The sequence below is a fragment of the Marmota marmota genome, unplaced genomic scaffold, assembly GCF_001458135.2.
Source record: "Marmota marmota marmota unplaced genomic scaffold, marMar, whole genome shotgun sequence".
Taxonomy (NCBI): domain Eukaryota; kingdom Metazoa; phylum Chordata; class Mammalia; order Rodentia; family Sciuridae; genus Marmota; species Marmota marmota.
Window position 1 is genome coordinate 10,414,239 of NW_026000170.1, and position 23,323 is coordinate 10,437,561.

The window sequence follows — 23,323 nt, forward strand, 5'->3', positions numbered from 1 at the left end:
ACATGTGGGAGGAGGCAGATGAAAGAATCAGTAGAGAGGAAAAATAGGTCAATTTAGATTCCTCAACCTCTGAGGAGCAGAAAGGAAAAAAAGAATGAAGAAAAACGAACAGAGCCCAAGAGACCTGAGAGATACCACCAACCCCACCAACACACATAATGAAAGTACCAGGAGAGAAGACGGGAAGGAGATTCAGAAAAAATACCTGAAGAAATATTCTGTTTGAGCTGGTATATTCTGATTCTCAGAACTTTCACTCAATAGGAATTATGCCAATGGCTTTCCTCATTCTTCAGTTTACAGAAGGCAGATTTTGGGACTGCATGGTCTCTATAATCACATGAGCTAACTCCCATTAAATTTATGTGTGTATCATGGGAAAACACACACACACACACACACACCACATATAGGTACACATATATAACATTGGTTCTGTTTTTCTGCAAAACTCTAGCACAGTAGGTATGAGATTTCTTTTTGGGATAGTGAAAATATTCTGGAACCAGACTGCAGTGATGATTTTCCAACATTGTGAGTATAATGGAAGTCAGTGAACTGTACACTTCTAATAATTAAAAAAATAACTAAGACACTGTTAAAGAAGAAAAATGAGGTGAGAGAACTTTTTTATTACATGTCAAGATTTACTATAAACTTATTATAAAATGAGAGTCATTTAGATGTTGTGGTACCAGTGCAAGTCTAGACTAATAGATGAATGAAAAAAATAGGTAATTCAGAAATGAACTCATGTACGTTGGGATCCTGTTTATGACAGAAGTCAGAGTGAGGAATAAAAAAGGATCTTTTCAATAAATATTCCTGAATTTGCTGGAACAGCCACACAAAAAATTAATTTTGACATGTATATATAAGGCAAATATATAAAAGGCAAAACAATAACTAGAAAATAATATAAGAGAGTGTCATCCTAGGCAGTGACATTTTTTCTAAATACAAAAAGGTGATCGTTTTTAAAAATTGATAAATTAGACTGAAGTACATTAACATATAGGATTTTTATTCATAAAAGGCAGTATTGAGAGAGTGTTTTAAAGAAACAAGTGACAAAGTGGGAAAAAATACTTGTAGTAAATATAACAGAGGGTTTATATCCAACCTAAAGAACTCAATACAAAAAAGCCACTAAGGAAGTACCACCCAAAGGGTAAACCCTAATGTAATCTATAGACTTTCATTATACAATATTATGTCAATATTACCTCATCAATCATAACAAATGTATCACACTAATACAGGATATTAATAAAAGAAGAAACTGGGGGAGGGAAAGGGGGCTATATGATAACTATACACTCATTGTAAACCAAAATTTGCTCAAAAAATAAGTACTGTCTATTAATTAAGACTAAACTTAAAATAAGTTTGAGGCTGGAGAGGATTTTAATAACAACAACAAAAAAGAATAAAATGGGAGATAAAAGACAATAAAGGATATAGCCAAATAGTCAATTTAAAAAAGCAAATAATTTAAAACCTCAGTGAGACACCACTACACCAGACGTTAACCAAGAGGTGGAAAAAGAGGAACTCTCATCTACTGCTGGTGGAGGTATGGAATGGCAACACCATCTTGGAAAACAGTTTGATATTACACAAAAGTTATATGTACACATACTCTGTCAAACAGCAGTTCCACCTCAAGAAATATTCACACAAAACATGGAGTGCCAACATAGACCAAAAGGTACATACAAAATGTTTTTGAAATCTTAACACCAAAAAATCAAATAACCCAATCAATAAATGGACCAAGGAGCTGAACAGACACTTCTCAGAAAATGATATACAATTAATCAACAAATATAAGAAAAAAATGTTCAACATCTCTAACAGTTATAGAAATACAAATAATCAAAACTACTCTAAGATTTCATCTCACTCCAGTTAGCTATTAAGACTACAAAGAACAATAAGTGTTGGCGAGGATGTGGAGAAAAAGGCACACTCATACTTTACTGGTTGGATTGCAATTGGTGCAGCCAATATGGAAAGCAGTATGGAGATTCCTTGGAAAACTTGGAATGGAACCATCATTTGACCCAGCTATCCCAAGGACTTTAAAACAGTATACTCCTGGGACACAGCCACATTTCACAATAGCTAAACTGTGGAACCAACCTAGATGCCCATGAGTTGATGAAAGGATAAGAAAATGTGGTAAATATACACAACGACTACTATTCAGCATTAAAAGAGAATAAAATCATGGCATTTGCAGGTAAATGGATGGAGTTGGAGAATATAATGCTAAGTGAAGTTATCCAATCCCCAAAAAACAAATGCTGAATGTTTTCTCTGATGTAAGGATGCTTTATTCATAACGGGGTGTGGCATGGGAGGACTAGATGAACTCTAGATAGAGCAAAGGGGAGGGAGAAAAAGGGAGGAGGCATGAGGGTAGGAAAGAGGAATGAGATGGACATCATTACCCTAAGTACATGTATGGAGACACAAATAGTGTGACTCTACTTTGTGTACAACCAGAGATATGAAAATTTGTGCTCTATATGTATAATATGAATTGTAATGCATTCTCCTGTCATATATAACCAATTAGAATAAAAATGTTTTTGAAGCATTGTGAAAAATAACCAACAAACAAATAACTCAAATATTCAAGAATGAATAGTTAATAAATTGTAGTCTAAGAGCACCCTAGAATATTATGCAACAATGAAAAATGCATCGACTATAATAACACACAATAACATGAATGAATCTTTAAAAACATAATGTTGAAGGGAGAAGATGGAACTAGGAGGAAACCGGATTTCTCCTCACTCAGTAATCCTAGATGCAAGCATCAGGAATACTGTGAGATGGGTGAAACAGGGATTTCATTTAAACTCAATACTGGACAGACAGAGTGCCTGAAGAAACATCAAAATCCTACCAACAAAGAAAAGCTCAGGAATAGATGGATTCTCAGCCCAGTTCTACCAAACCTTTAAAGAACTAATAACAATCCTCCTCAAATCATTCCATTAAATAGAATAATATTCCAAATTCATAATATGAAGCTAGTATTACCCTGATGACAAAAACAGAAAAAGGCACATCAAAGAAAGAAAATTTCAGACTAATATTCTTAATGAACATAGATACAAATATTCTTAATGAAATTAGCAAATTACATACAAAAACACATTAAAAAGACAGTGCGCCATGACCAAGTGAGTTTCTTCCCAAGTATGCAAGGTTGGTTAAACATACAAAAATCAGAAAACGTAATTCAAAAAACATAATTCAATACATCAATCGATGGAAAGTCAAAAATCACATGATTATCTCAATAGATGCAGAAAAAGCATTTGATAAAATGCAGCATCCATTCATATTTAAAACACTAGAAAAGTAGGGATAGAAACAATATACCGCAACATTGTAAAAGCTATAAACAACAAACCCAAGGCCAGCATCATTCTAAATGAAGAAAAAAGTGAAAACATGCCCCCTAAAACCTGGAACAAGACAAGGATGCCCACTTTTACCATTTCAATTCAACATTGTTATTGTCAGAGCAATTAGGCAAACATTGTAATTGTCAGAGAAATTAGGCAAAAGAAAGAAATTAAAAGGATACAAATAGTAAAATAAAAGCTCAAACTAGTTCAACTTTGTAATGACATGATCTTTTATTTAGAAGACCCAAAAAATTTCACCAGAAAAGTTCTATAACTCATAAATGAATTCTGCAAAGTAGCAGGCTACAAAATTAACAACCATAAATCATTGCATTCCTGTACTCCAATGATGAATTAGCTGAATGTGAAATTAGGAAAATCATCCCATTCACAATAGCCTCAAAAAATATATAAAATACCTGGGAAATCTAACGAAAAAGGCAAAAGACTTCTACAATGAAAATTACAGAACATTAAAAAAAGAAATTTAAGAAGACCTTAGAAGGTGGAAAGATCTCCCATGTTGTCAGATAGGAAATCAAAATGGCCATACTACCCAAAGTGCTATTCCATTCAATGCAATCTCCATTAAAATTCCAATTTTCAAAATTCTTCATAGAAACAGAAGCAGCAGGCATGAAATTTATTTGGAAAAATAAGAGACCCAGAATAGCCAAAGCAATCCTCAGCAAGAAAAGCGAAGCAGGAGGAGGCATCACAATTTTGGACCTTAAATTGTACTAGAGAACTATAGTAACAAAAACAGCATAATACTGGCATCAAAACAGACATGAAGAGCAATAGAATAGAACAGACACAGAGACAAGCCCACATCAATACAGTTATCTCATACTAGACAAAGGTGCCAAAAACATACATTAGAGAAAAGATAGCCTCTTCAACAAATGGTGCTGGGAAAACTAGACTATGGTCCTTGTCCTTGCCCCGGTGAAATTGACTGATGGGGCCAGGAAATGAGGGGCTATTTAGGAAAGGTGGCTTGGTAACCAGTGAAGGCCAGTGATTCTCCAAAGGAGCAGTTCCTCACCTTGATAGATAACACTGATAAAAGTGATTTCCAAGACTAATTGCATATTTATCATGTTCCCAAAACCTGAGACCCCTAAAAAAGAGCTCTGGATATCCTAGGATCATTGGTGGTTCTCCTGGTTCTGTACTTCTTTTATTTTATAAATATTAATTTTCTTTCTTTGGCCTAAGTCTGTTTTACTATTGTTTTTGACCACTCCATATGAAATATATTTCAAATTCAAGCAGTCTCCCATAATGGTAATATGAAACAGAAGTGATCCAGTGGACGATCCCATTAACTTGGCATTTGAAGACTATCATAGCATATTTACATTTTTAAAATATCTGCATTGCTTTAAAATAGTATAACACAGTCTCTTTTTTGTTGTTGTTCAATTCAGAGTGCAGTCAATTTCACTAGGACAAGGACAAGGACCCATTGCTGAGAAAATGATCAAGGATGCAATGAAATCAGGAAACTGGGTATTTTTGCAAAACTGCCATCTTGCTGTTTCTTGGATGTTAGCCATGGAAGAGCTAATTAAATCCTTCATAGATCCAAGTATGTTGAGCACATACATTTGCATAATAATACCATTTTATCAAGTTCTTAGAGTAGATCTTTATTGTAGGCATTGTGTTTGCTCTTATTATAGATAAGAAATTTGAGTACTAGGCAGGTTCAGTTAAGTTACACAACTAGGATTCAAAAAACAGTCTTATTGCTTATTAAAAAAAAGTACTACTACAAGCTAAACATTTTCCTTTTTTGTTGTTTTGTCTTTGTTTTAAATAGCTCATGCTATCAAGGACACTTTTCGACTTTTTCTAAGCTCTATGCCTAGTACTACATTTCCTGTTACAGTTCTTCAGAATTCTGTCAAGGTAATGTATGCACATGGTTGGAATGGGAATGGTTGGTGTTCATTTAGGAGCTCCATGGAGCTCAGACCTTGCACAGAACCACATTGAAGTTTATGTGGTCAGGGTGAGAAGGTGGATATCCATATCCTTTCAACTGATAGGCAGGTGGAGGAAATTAGGTCGCAAGACAGTGACTATCTTTGCATCTTCTAGTCCTGTTTGTCATTCAATTCTTCCAGCTCTTACCCTTCAAAAGAAAATGTTAAGTGTACAGTGATAACAACACATCCTGTCCCACAGGAATGGGAATGTTTCAGCATTTGAGAAGAAGGCCTTCAGGTGTTATAGCTGCTGGATTTCAGTGCAGGAAGTTTCCAATATGTGGGAAGGAATGAGGAATAAGAGGTTCTTCTTTCCTCCCTGCCCTATGTTATGGGACAAAGTCTGGAATGATGTCATATTTTGAGATAACTGAAAAATCCAATGGAGAAAGTCTTAGCATGCTTTTTGGCCCATGTTTAGAAAAATGAGCACCAAATGGAAGTGTCTAAGGCTCTTATGCAGACGCTTCCAATGTTATAGATCTGAGGACCCCGCCAGGCCCTATTCTTCCTGGACTGTGGCTGAACAAGATACGAAGTAGACTTGCACATTCCAGGAAGGCCCTTGTGGGAAAGTTAGCTAGATCATCTCAGTGTCTTCAGTCTATGTGTATTATTCAGAAATAATGCAAGTCTATAAAATCACCCTCTCTTCTGGATATGTTCTATCTTAATCCAGGTAACCAATGAGCCTCCCAAAGGGTTACGTGCAAATATCAGGCGAGCATTTACTGAAATGACACCTTCATTTTTCGAAGAAAATATCCTTGGAAGAAAATGGAGACAAATGATATTTGGCCTTTGTTTCTTTCATGCAATTATTCAGGTATATTCGATTCTGCTTTTTAATAGCAACAAAGATGTGTACTATCTTCTAAATAAATAAGTACTAAAAAAAATAAGTGAAAGCTTACGAATGGCACTGTGAAACACTAAGGACCCTATTCTGGATTTGAACCCAAGTTCTTTTAATTCAACTAGTGATCTATATACTCAGTTTGCATGAGTATCTCACAGCTATACTGGCTCCCACCTACATGCTATATGCCCACAGAACACCATCATCTAAATCAATGGAGTAGGGCCAACTCAACAAATACAAAACTGATCTCCTCAACTCAACCTCACACTCAAAATCTGCTTTCCCTCCTGTTTTAGTCAGCTTTTTACCTGCTGTGACTAAAGGATCTGACCAGAACAACTATAGAGGAGAAAAAGTTTATTTGAAGGCTCATGGTTTCAGAAGTCTTAGTCCATAGAAGTTCAACACCATTCCTCAGGGCTCCCGGTGAGGCTGAATATCATGGCAGAAGAGTGTGGGTGGAGGGAAGCATCTCCATCACTGAAAGCAGCAAGCAGAGAGAGAGAGAGAGAGAGAGCAAGTCCACTCTCAAGATACAGAATGTATACCCCATAGATACACCCCAATTTCCACCTTCTCCAGCCATACCCTACCACTACCAGTTAATCCCATCAGGGATTAATTCACTGATTGGGTTAAGACTCTTACAACCCAATCATTTCTCCTCTGAACCTTCTTGCATTGCCTTGAGCTTTTGGAAGACACCTCACATCTAAACCATAACACCTCCAGTCTCTAATTCTGAAATCAATGGTTCCATTCTCTCAATTAGTGACAACCAGAACTTCAGGATTGTTTTTATTCTTCCTCTTCACCCATATATTTTTGTCAACCATCAAGACCTCCGTGTTAATTTTACAATAATTTCACTTTTACGTGTTCCTTTGAGTGGACTCACCAACCTAGTGGCCTCCTCTCCACGTATTACTGAAGCCCCAAGTCCCCCAAAAGATGACCCTCAACCCAGAAACAGTCTCCTTCCCCTGATCCAGACTCTGCTTGGTATGGTATTCATATCTGTGACCTTGTGCTCTAATTCTGACTCTCCAACTATGAATCATTGGGTGGTGTCTTGATTAGACTGGCATCCTGGTCTTCAACTGTGTGTGTTCTATAGAAAGAGAATCAATAAAGAAAAAAAGAAGATTAAAGGTGCAAGATATGGGATAGATAAACAAAAGGGTCCTAGAAGAGGTCTGAGAAATTGGAAATCAGAGGCTCTGGCTATCAGGAGCTCTTTTGCTGTTCCACTAATAAAAAGATGAGGAGGTAGTTTAAGAGTAGTGAAAATTCGAGATCAAGAGGAAGGAACTTGGGACCAATAATTGTTAGTTTAGAATTAAGAAATTAAGGTAGGATAAGAAAATAGCAAAGAGGGAGGGATATCATAAAACAAAGATTATGATTATGTGTACCATTTTCTTTTTAAACATCACCATGGAGAAGACAGTATGTAATAAGCATAATATGGTATGACAGAAAGCCCTGAATAAAACTCCTTATAAGAGTAGGGAATAGTTCTCTCTCACCAGATATATGATTATAGCATCAGTATTTTTATGCCAAAAGACTCTAAATAAGATTATTTTTCCTATTCTGACAGGGAAATATTTTATTTTACCCTGAAAAACAGATTTAAAAAAAAAAGATCTGATGAATTTCTAGTAATAACAAATTTTCTGTAGTAAATATGCAGAGGGTCCAGTATTAAAGAAGATGTGATCCTCCTCTTTGGTGAAAGCCTGGTTAAAGTTGAACTACATGACTTTAATTGATTTTGCAGTGTAGGAATGCCCAGTTTTAATATTCGCCTTTTCTTTTTCACTATTTTAAACATAATTAATTTTATCAAATTTTATTTCAGACTATTTATTTTCTATTCTAGGAGAGAAAGAAGTTTGGGCCCCTTGGATGGAATATATGCTATGAATTTAATGACAGTGATAGGGAATGTGCTCTACTGAACCTCAACCTTTATTGCCAAGATGGGAAGATTCCCTGGGATGCACTGATTTACATTACTGGTCAGTATGTCCATGTGGCCAGGGCATCCATCTGTGGACCACAGAGTTGTTGATTCACCCCTACTTGACCCTTATGAAGATGGGGTCCTCCCCCAGTGTTTAGTGGTGATAATGATGCCTCTTGAAATTCTCTCTGTGAATTTAAGATTGTGATAAGCATATCATGAAGAATATTTACACATAGAAAATTGAAAAGATGTTTTCCCCAATAACAATAGTATGGAAAACACATTGCTCTTAATTCATGCCAGGCTCTATTGTAAGCATTTCTCATGAATTAGTAAATTAAATCCTCACAGCAGCACTATTAGTATCATGGGTGAAAACCTTGCAGGAGCACTTCAGTGATGAATGGTGACTTACAGCAATGAATCTGGAATTTTCCAAGGAATTATATCAGCATTAGATATCATTCCAGTATGGTTCCTTCCTACTCATGATTTTGGGATGACAATGAAGCATACTGAAAGTAGCTTCTCTGTGGACAGAGAGAGTATAAAATAAGTTTTAATTCCCCCTATCATAATTTATGTGAGGCAAGTTCTCTATGTCATCATGGATCTCTTTCCTCCCAAGCTTGTCAGCAACAATTTATAAAGTATGTATAGAGTTTAAATGACTTGCTACAAATGTTTGGTTCCATTTTATTTGTGGACCCTGAGTGGAAGCACTGTTTCATGCAAAGTGTGTATATTTTAGAATGTTACAGTCAAGGAAGAGATATGACTCAAAATGAATATTTTTGAAGCAAAACAAGAAAAAGGAAAAAGTATGTAAATAGAGATCAGTGACTTTAGCTTTTTTGGAAAAAGCAAAATTACTAGGATAATATACATGTACTAGATTTTTTCTGATTTATTCTTTTTTGAGGGGGTGGTGGGAGGAAATTTTGATGTGCTTTTTCCATTTTAAGTACCAAATAAACCTATTATAATTAAGCTATGTTTGTCAATTTAAAAAAATAATATATTTAAAAATGCAAACTCCTTTTCAGGTGAAATTACTTATGGCGGTAGAGTTACAGACACATGGGATCAAAGATGCCTTCGTACTGTCTTGAAAAGATTTTTTTCTCCAGAAACATTACAAGATAGTTATCAATATTCTGAATCAGGTGAATGACATTTGAATTTTTTTCTCAAGAAGCCATTGACAGCATCTTTCAGTTTTCCACCCAGGGGACCTCTGTGTCTAATCCTTGCAACTCAGTCCATTCCCACACTTGATACCTTCAAAGCCAGTTTGATAGTAAAAACACAAATATATATATTTTACAGTAAATACTTTGAATTATTTCTGTATTAAAATTGATTTTATTATGTCTAAATATGTTTTCAAAGTTATAGTTTAGAATATTTTGGATGTAATTAAAGAAAATTTCCAATATGGCAAGTTTAATTTAAAAAACAGATCTATGAATTGGTCACCAAGGGTCAAAAAGCAGGTAAATTAATTGTCTTAATCCCCTTGGAGGGAGCAATCTGATTAGGACAGTAAGCTCATAAAAGCTTCTACCACTGAGAAGTAAATCATTGATTACATTCAAGTTGTATGTTGTCATCACTAGGAAAATTTGAGTAACACTACGTTTCAATGTTTTGCATTTGCTTTGAGAAATTAGAGAAGATCATCATTGTTTATCAAACAGAATGTGAAAGTATTTCTAACACAAGCATAAATTTGGAGCTCTTAAAGAGGCATACCTTTCAGCATTGTGTTCCTGGATTCTCAGAGTATTTAAACATTCTGAAGGAGACATCCTGAAAAGTTAAGACACTAAACTGATGCTCAAGGTGTCAATAAATAGTAACAAAACTAGACACATCAATGAAAGCAAGGAGATTTAGAAAAAACAATCTCCTTTTCACAAGAGAAGATATCATCTGAATGAGGCAGTGAAAAACCAAAGTTGGCAATGCAGAGTCAGTTTTTTTAAGACATGTTTTCCTTCTGTTTTTAATAACAGGCATATACTTTGCACCCTTGGCTGATAACTTACAAGAATTTAAGGACTACATTGAAAATCTGCCTTTGATAGATGACCCAGAAATTTTTGGAATGCATGAAAATGCCAACTTGGCTTACCAGGTATGTGGCCTTTAACTGAAAACATTTATTTATTTTGTATATATAAATTCAAAACATCAATTGTCACCTCACTAGCTTTGTGACTTATAAAATATCATTAAGTAAGTAAGTAATTGTTTCACCTTATATTCAACAGTAGTTCCAATTTAGACAGCTCTCTCTGGATCCTTTACAGAATTCTAAGATTATATATTTTTCCTATCACCAGCCAACCTCCTCCAATTTCTCTATCCTCAGGCCTCCTGTTTAGTCCATAATTGTTTTAGTTAGCTTTTTCATTGCTGTGACCAAAAGACCTAATAATAACAACAAAGAAGAGCAAAAGTTTACTTTGGCTCTCAGTTTCAGATGTTCAGTTCATAGTTGGCTAACTCCATGGTTCTGGGCCTGAGGTGAGGCAGTACATCACTGTGAAAGGGTGTGGTAGAGGAAGGCATCTCAGGACATGACAACCAAGAAGCACAAAGACAGCTCCACTCACCAAAGACAAAATATAAACCCTAAAGACACAACCCCAGCAACCTACTTCCTTCAGCGACACTCTATCTGCCTATAGCGGCCACCCAATTAACCTGCTATGAGGATCCACTGATCATGTTACACTTCTAATAATCTAATCATTTTACTTCTGAAAATTTTTGTGTGGTCTCACACGTGAACTTTTTGGGGGACACATAACAATAATCTACCTATTCACAGTCACCAGAACATGGGAATTCAGATAATAATATAGTCCTTTCTCTGCTGCCCTTCTCCCTCCATACTGGGTGTTTTTATCACATGTTATACAAAGGCTTGAATCTCTACATGATTAAATGATAAAAGTCCAGAAATATATTTAAAAGTTCAAACTCTTCTTCAAGTGAAATTATATATCGTACTTTGTACATGATTAGAACATAATAGTATAGTTGCAAATGCTCATATAGCGGTAAGTCCAAAGAACAAACTGGATTATTATACTCCTCTGGGCAAGACTTTCTGATGCTACATCATTACCTACAAGTAGTCAAAACTCCTAAGCATGGCACTTGAAGATCTCTCATGACCTGGACACTGCCTACTCTTTCAGGTTCATCATCCATCATGCACAGATAATCCATGGTGAACCAAAGCCTTGAAAAGAAGGGTGTGCCCCTGTGGGGCTTTGGACATCTCTAAAGCTTAAATATTTAGCCCCACAAGGCTAAGGAGATCATCTTTTGACATAAATTTTGCTGCTGGAAATGTTAGAAGGAGAAGTCTGCCTAGACATCAAGGAATCCACACAAAACAACAGTGGAACCTCCAGAGAGAGCACAAAAGGGTCATTGTTTTGACAACTGATTTTATGTCCTCTACCAGTGAATTTTTTTTTTTTGCTTTGCCTTTCAGCAAGGAGTTAGAATAATACATCATGTTTTTCCTTATCTTATTTTCAGGAGAAAAAAACTGGTAGCAAAACCTACTATCAATATATTTCCCCCGTCTGGTTGTTTGCTGTGGAAGGGGAAAGGGAGCGTGAGGTTAAAAAGGGAGGGTATAAGAAGGAAAAAGTGAGCGTGGATATGGTTACGCTAACAGCAGAAAGATAGCACTGTTGGTAGGGGTAAAACTCTTGGAAGAGTGTACCAGAAATGTAGATTTTTGTGTTTTCCATTGGTTTCAGAATGACTGAGAGAGAAGGTATATAGTGGGCTTCCAGAGGTGTTTTTCTATGCAGCCTCCCTTCCTCCATTTTTCTGGATTAATACATGCCCCACCCTAACCTCTTTCTTTGGAGCAACTGCCCCTTCCCCATTGCACAAACTCCTGATAAGACTTCCAACCACTCTCTACCTGAACAGAGGTGGATATGTGACACAGGCCTGGACAAAGGCAGTGAGTGCCCCATCCCTTAGCCACTCTAGCTCATCCAAGGTGTACACATACAACCAAGCTAGGTGAATGACAGTCTTTTCCTGAGATAACATATACAGATACAGGTTGGCAGGAGGGTGGTCTCTTTTCTCTAGAATCATTGGCTAGATGCTATATCTCTGCAGCCATCTGTGACCTTGTCCCTTATACTTCATCTCTTCCTATCAACCACATGCAAGAAGCCCATATTCATTAGGAAAGAATTCTGAGAGCCCTTTAGAGAGGAAACAGTTAAAGCATGAGCAAGAGAGAGTGTTGTTAGATCCATTCATGCCTGTATAGGGGAGGCAAAATTTTATTTCTACACTCTTAGGGTCTAAGAATTAAATTGATATAATATAGATTAACAGGAGAAAAACTTACAATTTAATATAAGCTTTCATTTCATTAAGGAAGCCCCAAAGAACTGGTAAAACCTATATGGCTATGTGTTAGGTTGAACAAAGAGAGGCAATTAATTATAGGAAAGTACCTTAATTATGTTGGGTGGCTAAAGAAGATTAGTATGGTCAAGGTCTGTTTATACAACAAGCTCTTGACAATGAGAATGTTTCTTTTCTCCTGGTACAGGGAGGATATCTTTCATATAAGGAGGTCTTCTGTTTTGTTTTCAGAAAGAAAAGGGGAGATTAGAACGTCCTTCCATCTGCTATTTTCCAAGTGGCCTTTAGTTTATGGCAATCCTTAGGTCAAAGTGGCTTATTTTGGAGTAGCATATTCTGCTACCATTCATCTGAGACTCACATTAGGTTAGGTAATTCTGCCTGTTGCAATCAATAAAGTCTTGGCACAAAATTTATAAATTATTTCTTCTACCCAGCAAGTTACATAGATGCCTATCAGAAACTAATAAAGAGCTGGGAATGGTCAGGGAAGGAGATTGTTCTACACATTCAGAGCATATGTTGGTAGCTGTCGTTCCTGCTGTCTGAGCCCCAGTTTTGCATTATATTGCCAAAATGTCACTTTCTTATAGCTGACTCTGAACAAGGTGAATGTGAAGGGGAAGTAAGTTGTTATGAGAATGAATTATAATGTCCCTATGAATAACAGTCAGATAACAACCAACCAGAAAATCAAGGTTGCTGTCTCAAACATCCAGTTAATACTTGGACATTGGAGACAAGTCAGCTGTATTTATGAGTCACCTAAGGCATCCTGACAGTATCCTCATGCCTGACAAGTAATCTTTTGTTTGTTTTAATACAATAATTTTTTTTAACATTTTTTTTATTTTATAAATTTTTATTGGTTCTTTTTTAGTTATATATGACAGCAGAATCCATTTTGATATATTATACAAGCATGGATTATATCTTATTCTTGTTAAGAGTCCCATTCTTATGGATATACATGGTGGTGGGATTCACTGTGTTGTTTTCATATAGATACATGGGAAAACTATGTCAGATTCATTCTACTATCTTTTCTTTTGCTTATCTTCCTGACAAGTAATCTTTTTAAAACTTTATTTATTTATTTTAACTAGGTATATATGACAGCAGAATGCACTTTGACTCATTGTACACAATTACAGCACAACTTTTCATTTCTCTGATTGTATAAGATATAATGTTGTACCATATGTGCAGTCATACATATACCTAGTGTAATAATGTACATCTCATTCCACCATCTTTCCTGACAAGTAATCTTTAGAGCCAGTTGCCATAGAATTCAAATTTCTGCTGAGCAAAGCTGTTCTGTTCTTGAAAAACCATATGGGCCCAGAAATGGAAGGACGCTGTACTGGCCAGCTGCTGGGTCTGTCATTCTGCTGGAGAACTTCCACTTTCCTATAAATGAAGAAGGAAAGGGAAAAGATGATTCTGGGAGCAGGGTTAAAGCCAAAATAGAAGTTTTCTGAGGTTTGCTTTCCAAGCTAAGGAGATTTTTCTTTAATCAGTAGTGCCTTGGGCACTACTCATTCAGTCCACAGTCTCATGGTGATCAATTTGCCACAGAAGGCTAGTGGGGTTTTGTTGCTGTATGTTTGTTTGTTTTTATGAAGAAGGAATTGAAGTACTTTGCCAAGAAGGGTAGTTTGCCTTAGGGAGCCTAAGCTAAAGTTGTAGACAAGATCCAGCTGATCAACAATATACTAGAGAAAGTCAATGAAATGATGTAAAAAATGTAATAAGATAGCTTGTCTTTCTTACTAATCAATGAGCATGAAGATGAAGTAACATGAGATGAATAAACTATAGAGAGCTTAAATTAAATTAAAACTTAAATGTATATTTATTTCCATAAGGTAAGCTATATGTGCTGTAAATTACTTTTTGGGAAATTTGAGTCATCAGTCTTCTCTCTCTTACCATCATTATAGTACAAAGAAACCAACACTTTAATCAATACCATACTTGATGTTCAGCCAAGATCATCTGCTGGTGGACAAGGAAAAAGCAATGATGAAATTGTCCAAGAGCTTGTTTCTTCTGTCTGGACCAGAGTTCCAGGTAATAAATAATTCCTTGCATCTGTATAAAATGGGAATTATAGGAATTAACTCAGATAATTGAGTGGTGAGCAAATGTTCAGACCTCCTTATTACATGGACTTTGCTTTGCCAAGAGAGCTTATCTGACATGGAGTTCTCCACTTACCAACTAGAAACCTACATTTCTTAAACATACAGATGCCAAAAGTATTAAGAGCCAATTCTAGCCCCATGTAACTTTAACCAGACATTGTCCCAAGTTTTCCTTGGCTTCATGAATTCTAAAGTCTCTAGACCTGCCCTGTCCAAGGCAGTACCCACTAGCCACATGTGGCTACTTAAACTGAAGCTTAGATTAAATAAATTTAAAATTTAATTCCTCAGTTGCACTATTCACATTTCAAGTGGGCAGCACAGAGGGAAAGCATTTCCATCATCATTCGAAGTTCAATTTAACAGTCCTTTCATTTTTTTCCCCATTCAAGAGAAATGGCTGTCACTTTCACCTTGACTTCTGATGAGTTAAGGAACCTGTCTGAATGATCACAAGAGATCCACCCTCATACTTTGCTTAGAGTGGCCATAATTTATACTCCAAAATTTAGTTGCTCATGGTTGGAAAAGAAATAGGAAAAAGAAAACTGAGGAGGAAAAAAACAGTTACTGAGTCCTGACAATACACTTAAGACCTCCAGAAGAAAAGCAACCATCTGACCTCAGAATAAGCCAATTATCTACCCCAAAGGTGCAGGCCTACAAAAAAAATCTACATGGGTAGAGAGTTCTGATGATGTTGAAGTAGAGTCAGTTATTTTGGGAAGCAATTTCTAATCAAATTTAAGATAGAAAGCTACGTGGAAAAGAGATGAATAGACAAATGAATGATTGCAGAGGTCATGAACTTGTTTCACAGAGTCTCATTGACACTAAGGAGGTTTTTCTCTCCAAGTTTCAGGAAACTTATACTTTTACTATGAAAATAATAAGCAGTTCATCTGCTGAGCCTGAGGTGCAATTGGCTCAACAAAAGAACTGAGGGTTTGGAATTTCTCCTGAAGGGAATAGCAGACAGGGACTACCAGACACATGTAACTGCAATTCTATGGACCCAAGAGATGGGACTAACTATACTACTAGGTTATTTTTTTCTCCAGCAGCCAAATTGTGGGTGCTTAAGAAGGAATTTGATGTACATATTTTGGAGCACCTTATTTACTCCCACTTTCCTTAAATATGCAAGGAAAATGCAATTCTTCCTTTTTTATAGTTCATGTGGTTCTTCATCTAAGTCTCCATTTGGTGAATTATGAGGGGGAAAAAAAGATCTACTTTTTCTTAATCCTGATGGAGCCATGAACCTATTTAATAATTCCACTAATTCCTTTAAATAATGTTTAGCAACTTGGGATAAATGTTGAGTCTCTCACATCTCTGAGTCTCCCACCACCAAACCCTCCTCTTCTGGATACAATATAGATATGCAGGGAAGAACAAGGCTTACATAACCATAAGGTAGAGGGGAAGACATGGATCCCTGGCCCCTCTAAGCTCTGGAATGCCCCTTGTCTATCATGTAGCTGCTTCAACCTGCAAGCATTTGTCTCTCACTTATCCAAAGCTAGGCACACAATCTCATGCCCTCTAGCCAAGCAACCTCTGGAGAGTCTTTCAGACAAACCCCTCACTCAAGGTAGCAGGAACCACTAAGTCATGCTAGCCTTCTGCTTCTTTCTCTTGTCTCTCAATCCTTCTCCTCATCTCCATAGTCATCCAGAATGAAAAGGAGTAGTCTTTTCTTTACTATCTTCTGTTCATGTCCTACTTACATCAGCACAGTCTCTCTTTATCTTACTTAAGCAATCAAGGACCTATCACTTGTCTCAGAGTCAAAGACCACATACTGGCACAGATAAAAATACCCATGGTGAGAAATAAAATGTGCTATTATAATGCTTTTTATGTACACACACACACACACACACACACACACACTCACCCACTTTTCCTCTGATACACATGAATTTAAGCTTGCATTTCTGTGATTGCTTCTATATAAATGGGTGAATCACCAAAGAGTTATAAATTAAAGAAATGTTGTCACATTTAAGCCATGTGTGTCTGTCTTAAATAATGAAATAAGTTGACTTTAGAAAAAAATGTTAAGCACAGGATACTAGAATGTAATGAGAACAGAAATCAATGATGACTGATCTGAGGAGTCAGCTGTGTATGTTTCAGAAACACTGGAAATGGAGGGTGCTTCTGAGAGCCTTTTCGTTAAAGATCATCAAGGACGCCTGAACTCCTTAACCACCGTTCTTGGCCAGGAAGTGGACCGGTTTAACAATCTACTAAAGTTAATACATGTATGAGAGCTCATCTACATCATTTCTACTGGGTATCAAAACCTTGTAGGGGAACTATATAATATAAGTGATATAAGTGTCCTTAGTGTTTTCAATTCCCATCACTTCACCATTTCCTTTTGGATGTGCTAATAACTCTTCAGATCCAGCTTGTCTATTGAATTTATCCTCCTCTAAAAAGTCTGTATTCCCTTTTTCTAATAATGACTGAGTGATATGTAACATTACAAATTCTTAGTCTCTCCATTATCCTTAGAATTCCACTGACAAACTAGAAATTGATCAGGGGCTTATGTTCTCAATTGAAAGTGAATCAGTACTTGTTTTCACTGTCCACTTTGCATTTAATAATATAATTTTTATGCAAGACAGTGAAAACCAAAGTTTCTCAAAGTGTGGGCTACAGATTGCCTGCACTAGAATCCTCTGTGGTGTGTGTTCAAAATGTGGATTCCTGAAAATGAGCACAGCAGCAGACACAAGGAACCAGCCTGAGCAACATAGCAAGATCTTATTTCAAAAAAGAGAGAGAAGAAAGAAAAGAAAAAAATGTATTCCTAGATCATATTTCAGACCTGCTTAATCAGAACTTCTTCAAGTGTAGGGCCTGGGAATGTGAAGCTTTTCTTTGTTTTCAGTAATGTAGGAATTGAACCCAGGGCCTCCCACATTCTAGGTAAGTGCTCTACCACTGAGCCATACCCCAACCCCATGAGTTTTAAGTAAACTCCCCAGATGATTTCAGTACAATTAAAATTTGCAAATTGTTAGATCATTTTCCTTGTGTTCACAGATTCATTCCCTCCCCCAACCCACTGTCTCTCTTAAGATTGCCTCTTATTTTATTGATGGCCAAAGGTCTTCCTAATTTCTCTGTGTGTATCTTTGATGAGAAAAGAGAAAATACTATTATAATCCAAGTGTGGACCCTTAACCAGATAGTATTACTATTCAGCAGGGAACCTAACACCTGGCCAATGGGCAGGACTTGGGGATAAGTTGGGGAGAACTGAGTCAGATTTTTTTAAAGTCAAAGACCATTTCTGTCCCCTATTGAGAAAAATGTCTCCATTTGTTGCTGCGTGGCTTGACTTGTTAAGTGGGAACTGGATCAGATGAATGTGTGAAGTTCTCACCTTAGGACCATGGCTCTTCAACATGTACATTCCAATGTCAGCCAGTCAGGTGACTAGGTCAGTGTTTAACACCTTTTCTATTGAATGAATAAAGGTACATGTTATGTTACTGTGATAAAACTGTCAATACAGTACAAAACAAGGTAGAAATTCACTTTATTATTCCTTCACACTCCAGAGAAAGCCCTATCTAGGGCAGGTAACTCATTCTGCTTTGTGAGTTCTTCCACGGATAAGCAGGTTGGCTCTTGCAGCCTCAACAGGTAACTTCCATCTTAGGGACTAGATTCCTGCTCCACTAATATCTTTCACCAGCCAGTGAGAAAGAAGAAAGGAAGAGCCAAGGAAAAGCAGTTTCCTTAGAAAATGGTGATCTAGAAATTATATATGTCATTTCTTCTTGTAGTCCATTAGCCAAAACTTAGTAATAGGCTACACCCTAACCGCAAGAGTGGCTGGGAAATATAGTTTCCAGGAGGCTTGTCATGTGCCTAGCCAAAACTAATGGGGTGCTGCTGTTCTAAGGAAGAAAAGGAGATGAGTGCTGCTCATCTTCTGCCTTTTCCAGATTATGATACTTCACCTAACTGAAGATGTTAAAGATGTTACTTCCTCCATAATGTGTTTCTGGAACACCAACACTTCCCTGTACCACCAGATGATTTATAAGCCCTTTTTCAGGGCTCCAAAATTTCAGCTGTCTCTACCATTGTACTTAACAACACTCTCTCTTGCTCATGCTTTAACTGTTTCCTCTCTAAAGGGCTCTCAGAATTCTTTCCTAATGAATATGGGCTTCTTGCATGTGGTTGATAGGAAGAGATGAAGTATAAGGGACAAGGTCACNCTTTTCCACGTAGCTTTCTATCTTAAATTTGATTAGAAATTGCTTCCCAAAATAACTGACTCTACTTCAACATCATCAGAACTCTCTACCCATGTAGATTTTTTTTGTATATTACCCTAGGAATATCACTGCTCCAACAAAAACTTCTTAAAACAGGGAACTGGTGTATTGGTCAATTTTACTTCCTTAGTAACTGACATACTAAATCATCCATAAATATTAGAGTGTACAGTGAATTAATGTGATTTCTAGCCTCAGATCACATTCGGTTACTCCCACCCCTGCATGCTGACCCTGTACGGGATGCCTTCTGCCTCCTGAACTCTGTCCAGTCCTGTCTTGCCCTGGCTTTGTCCCCTTCATCTTACTTTGGGAGCAGCAAGGCAGCACTGTGCTGGAAATCAGAAAAGCCAAGGGAAGGAGGCAGCACTTGGAGGCCTTAAGGGCTGTCAACCTGGAGAGCTTACTTTCCTCTAGACAACTTCAGAACTGTGAGATGGGTCTGGTCCTGGGGGTAAGGACCCCCTCACCCCTGCTGTTGAGGCTTCTAGCTGTAGGGAAAGGGAAGCATTTAAAGTATGCTATGCTTTTTCCCATTTAAAACATATATGTATTAGCTATTTCCTTTGGGCAATATCGTTGCCCCATGGCCTCTGTCTGCCTTAAGCAGGCCTTGAAGGTCCAAGAGTCTTTTCCCTCTATTTTTCTCATTTCATGTTTCTCTTTGCTACCTTCCACTTCTACTCTAAGATAGAGAATTGTCTTGGTCCTTCCTTCCTGCACTCTGTTGCAGATGGTTCTTCAGATCCTAAGACAAATTAATTGGAAGAACCCCCCCCCTTTCTTTTCCTCCCATTGCCTCTTGTGTAAAGAGGTGCCAAGAGGAGGGGACCAAACTTAATCTAAGAAGAAATGAAAAGATACTGAGCCTTGTTTCATCCACACATTACCTGTCTCTAGGACCATGTACATTTGATCCTTAGGCCTTATTTTTCGTTTAATCAACATAAATTTTGCCTCTAAAGTCTAACTATTATATTTTCTCAAGATATGGCAGTTTTCACAAGCCTGTAACCCAGAAGGGCCATCACCAATCTATGTACTCTGCCTTTGTCATTAGCCAGGTAGCAAATGTCACCCTGTATTCCCTGTGGCTGCCACCAGCCCAGCATCTCCCAGGACCACTGCCTGCTTCTGCCTTTTGTTGAGGAAGAAAGGGTAAAAGAAATGTTTTTTTTTTCATATCCAATTTAAAAAGTTTTTATTATTAAATTTAACACACGTAAGGCAAAGCACATAAAACAACTTAATTAAAAGAAATGTTTTAAGGAAGCGTTTGCAGCACAAAGAGACCCTCTGATATCAGCTTCTATAAATCTTTGGGATTTAGGCACCCCCTAATAAGTCCATTCTATTCATTTCTCAGCTCTCCTATTCCCCTTCTTTCCACTGGACTTTGCTATTAACTACCTAAAATTTCTCCTATCCCCAAGTCACATGTTATAATATATAAAAATGTATGAAATAGTTGGGCAGGTGGCACACTCTTCTGGTCCCAGAAATTTGGGAGGCTTAGGCAGGAGATGGCAAGTTTGAGGCCAGCCTCAATAACTCAGCAACTTTGTGAGACCTTATTTCCAAATAAAAATGACAAGGACTGGGGATGTAGTTCGTGCACTGTAAAACACCCTCAGGTTCAAACCCCAATATCCCAAAATAATGTATGAAATATTGCAGCCTGACCCAGAAAACAGTGTGCAAAAAGGATGGAAAACAGCCAGTAGGCCCTTTGTGTCATGAATGTCATCTACACTTGATAATTATATCTGTAACAGGACACCAATCTTTCTGTCCTTTTAGACTTCCCTAGATACACTCAACAAAGCCATTGCTGGATTAGTGGTGATGTCTGAAGAAATGGAAAAGGTGTACAACAGTTTCCTTAACAATCAGGTTCCTTCTCTGTGGTCCAACACAGCATATCCATCTCTGAAGCCACTAGGATCATGGGTCAAAGACCTTATTCTGAGGATTGCATTTATGGATGTAAGAAAATTCTCTTCTTTGTAATTTGATAAATCTCATGTGGCCAACCCTAAGGTCCCTGGGAATCTCTGGCTAACAACTATTGAGGGATCATCTAAGCCCAGAGAAGTAGAAACTGCTAGAATGGCATGACTTTGAAAGTTTTGTACTAATTCTATCATTTTCTCTTATGTTCTTAAAACCTCATGTTCAGTTTTAACCCCAGTCCATTCTTGGGGTCTTAGCTGTGCATGGGACCCCACTGTAAGGTACAGAGCAAATCCAACATGGGTCCAAAAAGTCAGATGTGACTTTGTTGCCATCTCCCTCTCATCCATCCCTGTACTAACCAGGTTCTGGGTTTGCAATAGGACTGGTGGATAAGGGAGTAGAGCAGGGCAGGCAGTCAAATGGAGATAACAACTAACTCCTAAGAGGACCTTTCAAATATGTCTTTGATTTAGATGACAAACTCAGAAATAAAGTGCCTAACCATATGTTTCTCCTTCAGTTGTGGCTCAGAAGAGGACAGCCTAAATCCTTCTGGATCTCTGGTTTCTTCTTTCCTCAAGGATTTCTAACAGGTACTGGTGCTTTCCCAAGGAAAATCTCACAGAAAAAGATTTTCATTTTGTTTTGTTTTATACACTGGTTTCTAGGAGCTGGGGAAATGCATGTCTGCTAATGTCCTGAAAATGGAGCTTCCTTGATTATTGGTGGGGGTTTGAGGATGGTGGAAACACCAGATATTCACTAGTAACCTAATTCCTGCTCCCTCAGATTACCTAAGAGTTGGCACTCCTGAATCCATGAACAGACTGTGTGTGATTCAATTCTCCATTTGACCCACACTCAAGGGCATCAACTGCTTTCTATTTTTTCAGCCCCAGTTCTGAGCAGTCTCCTTTGCTCTAAAAGTGCTCTTGATGGGGGCTGGAGTTATAGCTCAGCTATAACTTGCACATGTGAGGTACTGGGTTCTATCCTCAGCACCACATAAAAATAAATAAAATAAATAAAGGTATTGTGTCCAAATTAAAAAAATCTTCAAAAAAGTGCTCTTGATGTTCCTCCATTGCCCTTTGGGGAATATGGCTAGAGAGCTCCAAAAGAGGATGGGATTTGGAGCAACTAGATTCTAATTAGCCCATCCCTTAACTTATCTCATTCTTAATCCCTAATAAACAATCCATATAAAACAAGCTGGGTAAAATTCTAAAGTTAAGGGTATTTAAGGAGGTGAAATACCTCCACAATGAAAACTACAGAACATTGAAAAATGAAATTGAAGAAGACACAGAAGATGGAAAGACCTTCCATGTTCATGGATAGGGAAAATTAATATTGTTAAAATGGCCATGTTACCAAAAGCAATTTACAGATTTAATGCAATCCCTATCAAAATTCCCATGGTATTATTTATAGAACTATAAAAAATAGTCCTAAAATTCATTTGGAAGAATAAAAGACCCAGAATAGTCAAAGAAGTTCTAAGCAAAAAAAAAAAGCAAGGCTGGAAGCATCACAATACCTGACTTAAATTACACTACAGACCTATAGTAACAAAACCTGAATGGTACTGACATAAAAACAGACACATAGCAATGGTACAGAGCAGAAGACACAGAGACAAACCTACACATCTACAGTCATCTGATCCTTGACAAAGGTGCCAAAAACATATATTGGAGAAAAAGACAGACTTTTAATCAACAGTACTGGGAAAATTGGTTATCCATCTGTAGAAGAATGAGACTAGACACTTATCTCTCATTCTGAACAAAACCCAATTCCAAATATATTAAAGATCTAGGAATTATACTAGAAACTATGAAAATCCTAGAAAACATAGGATCAGCACTCCAACATATAGGCACAGACAATGACTTTCTCAAAAGAACCCCTAAAGCTCAAGAAATAATGCCTAGAGTTGATAAATGGGATTGCATCAAGTTGAAAATCTTCTGCACAACAAAGGAAACAATTAAGAATATGAAAAGAGAACCTCCAGAATGGGAGAAAGTATTTGCTTTCAGTAGCTACTCTTCTGACAGAGGTTTAATATCCAGAATATATACATCTCAAAAAAACTTAACACACACACAGAAAAAAGAAAACCAAATAACCCAATTAATAAATGTGCATATGACACTTCTCAAAAGGAGAAATACAAATTACTGACAAATATATGAAAAAAAATGTTCCACA

The 23,323-nt window shown here is 37.1% G+C and overlaps 1 protein-coding gene across 19 annotated transcripts in view; it reads left to right on the plus strand.

The window, feature by feature from the left end:
• The window catches only part of Dnah6 (dynein axonemal heavy chain 6), a 284,182-nt gene that overhangs the window by 237,345 nt on the left and 23,514 nt on the right, over nucleotides 1-23,323 (plus strand). For 14 of the 19 annotated variants that reach the window (XR_007342085.1, XM_015499875.2, XM_048787434.1 and 11 more), the window contains 10 exons: nucleotides 4,865-5,025; nucleotides 5,260-5,348; nucleotides 6,108-6,254; nucleotides 8,176-8,314; nucleotides 9,309-9,428; nucleotides 10,281-10,402; nucleotides 14,631-14,760; nucleotides 16,980-17,107; nucleotides 20,951-21,136; nucleotides 21,627-21,699. Coding sequence is in view for 16 of the 19 variants with exons in the window: in XM_015499875.2 (XP_015355361.1) it covers nucleotides 4,865-5,025; nucleotides 5,260-5,348; nucleotides 6,108-6,254; nucleotides 8,176-8,314; nucleotides 9,309-9,428; nucleotides 10,281-10,402; nucleotides 14,631-14,760; nucleotides 16,980-17,107; nucleotides 20,951-21,136; nucleotides 21,627-21,699 (1,295 nt within the window). In the remaining 3 variants the exon portion in view is untranslated. Of the gene's footprint in view, nucleotides 1-4,864; nucleotides 5,026-5,259; nucleotides 5,349-6,107; nucleotides 6,255-8,175; nucleotides 8,315-9,308; nucleotides 9,429-10,280; nucleotides 10,403-14,630; nucleotides 14,761-16,979; nucleotides 17,108-20,950; nucleotides 21,137-21,626; nucleotides 21,700-23,323 lie in introns of those variants that run through there. The other 5 variants (XR_007342086.1, XR_007342087.1, XM_048787437.1 and 2 more) reach the window with 4 other exon arrangements.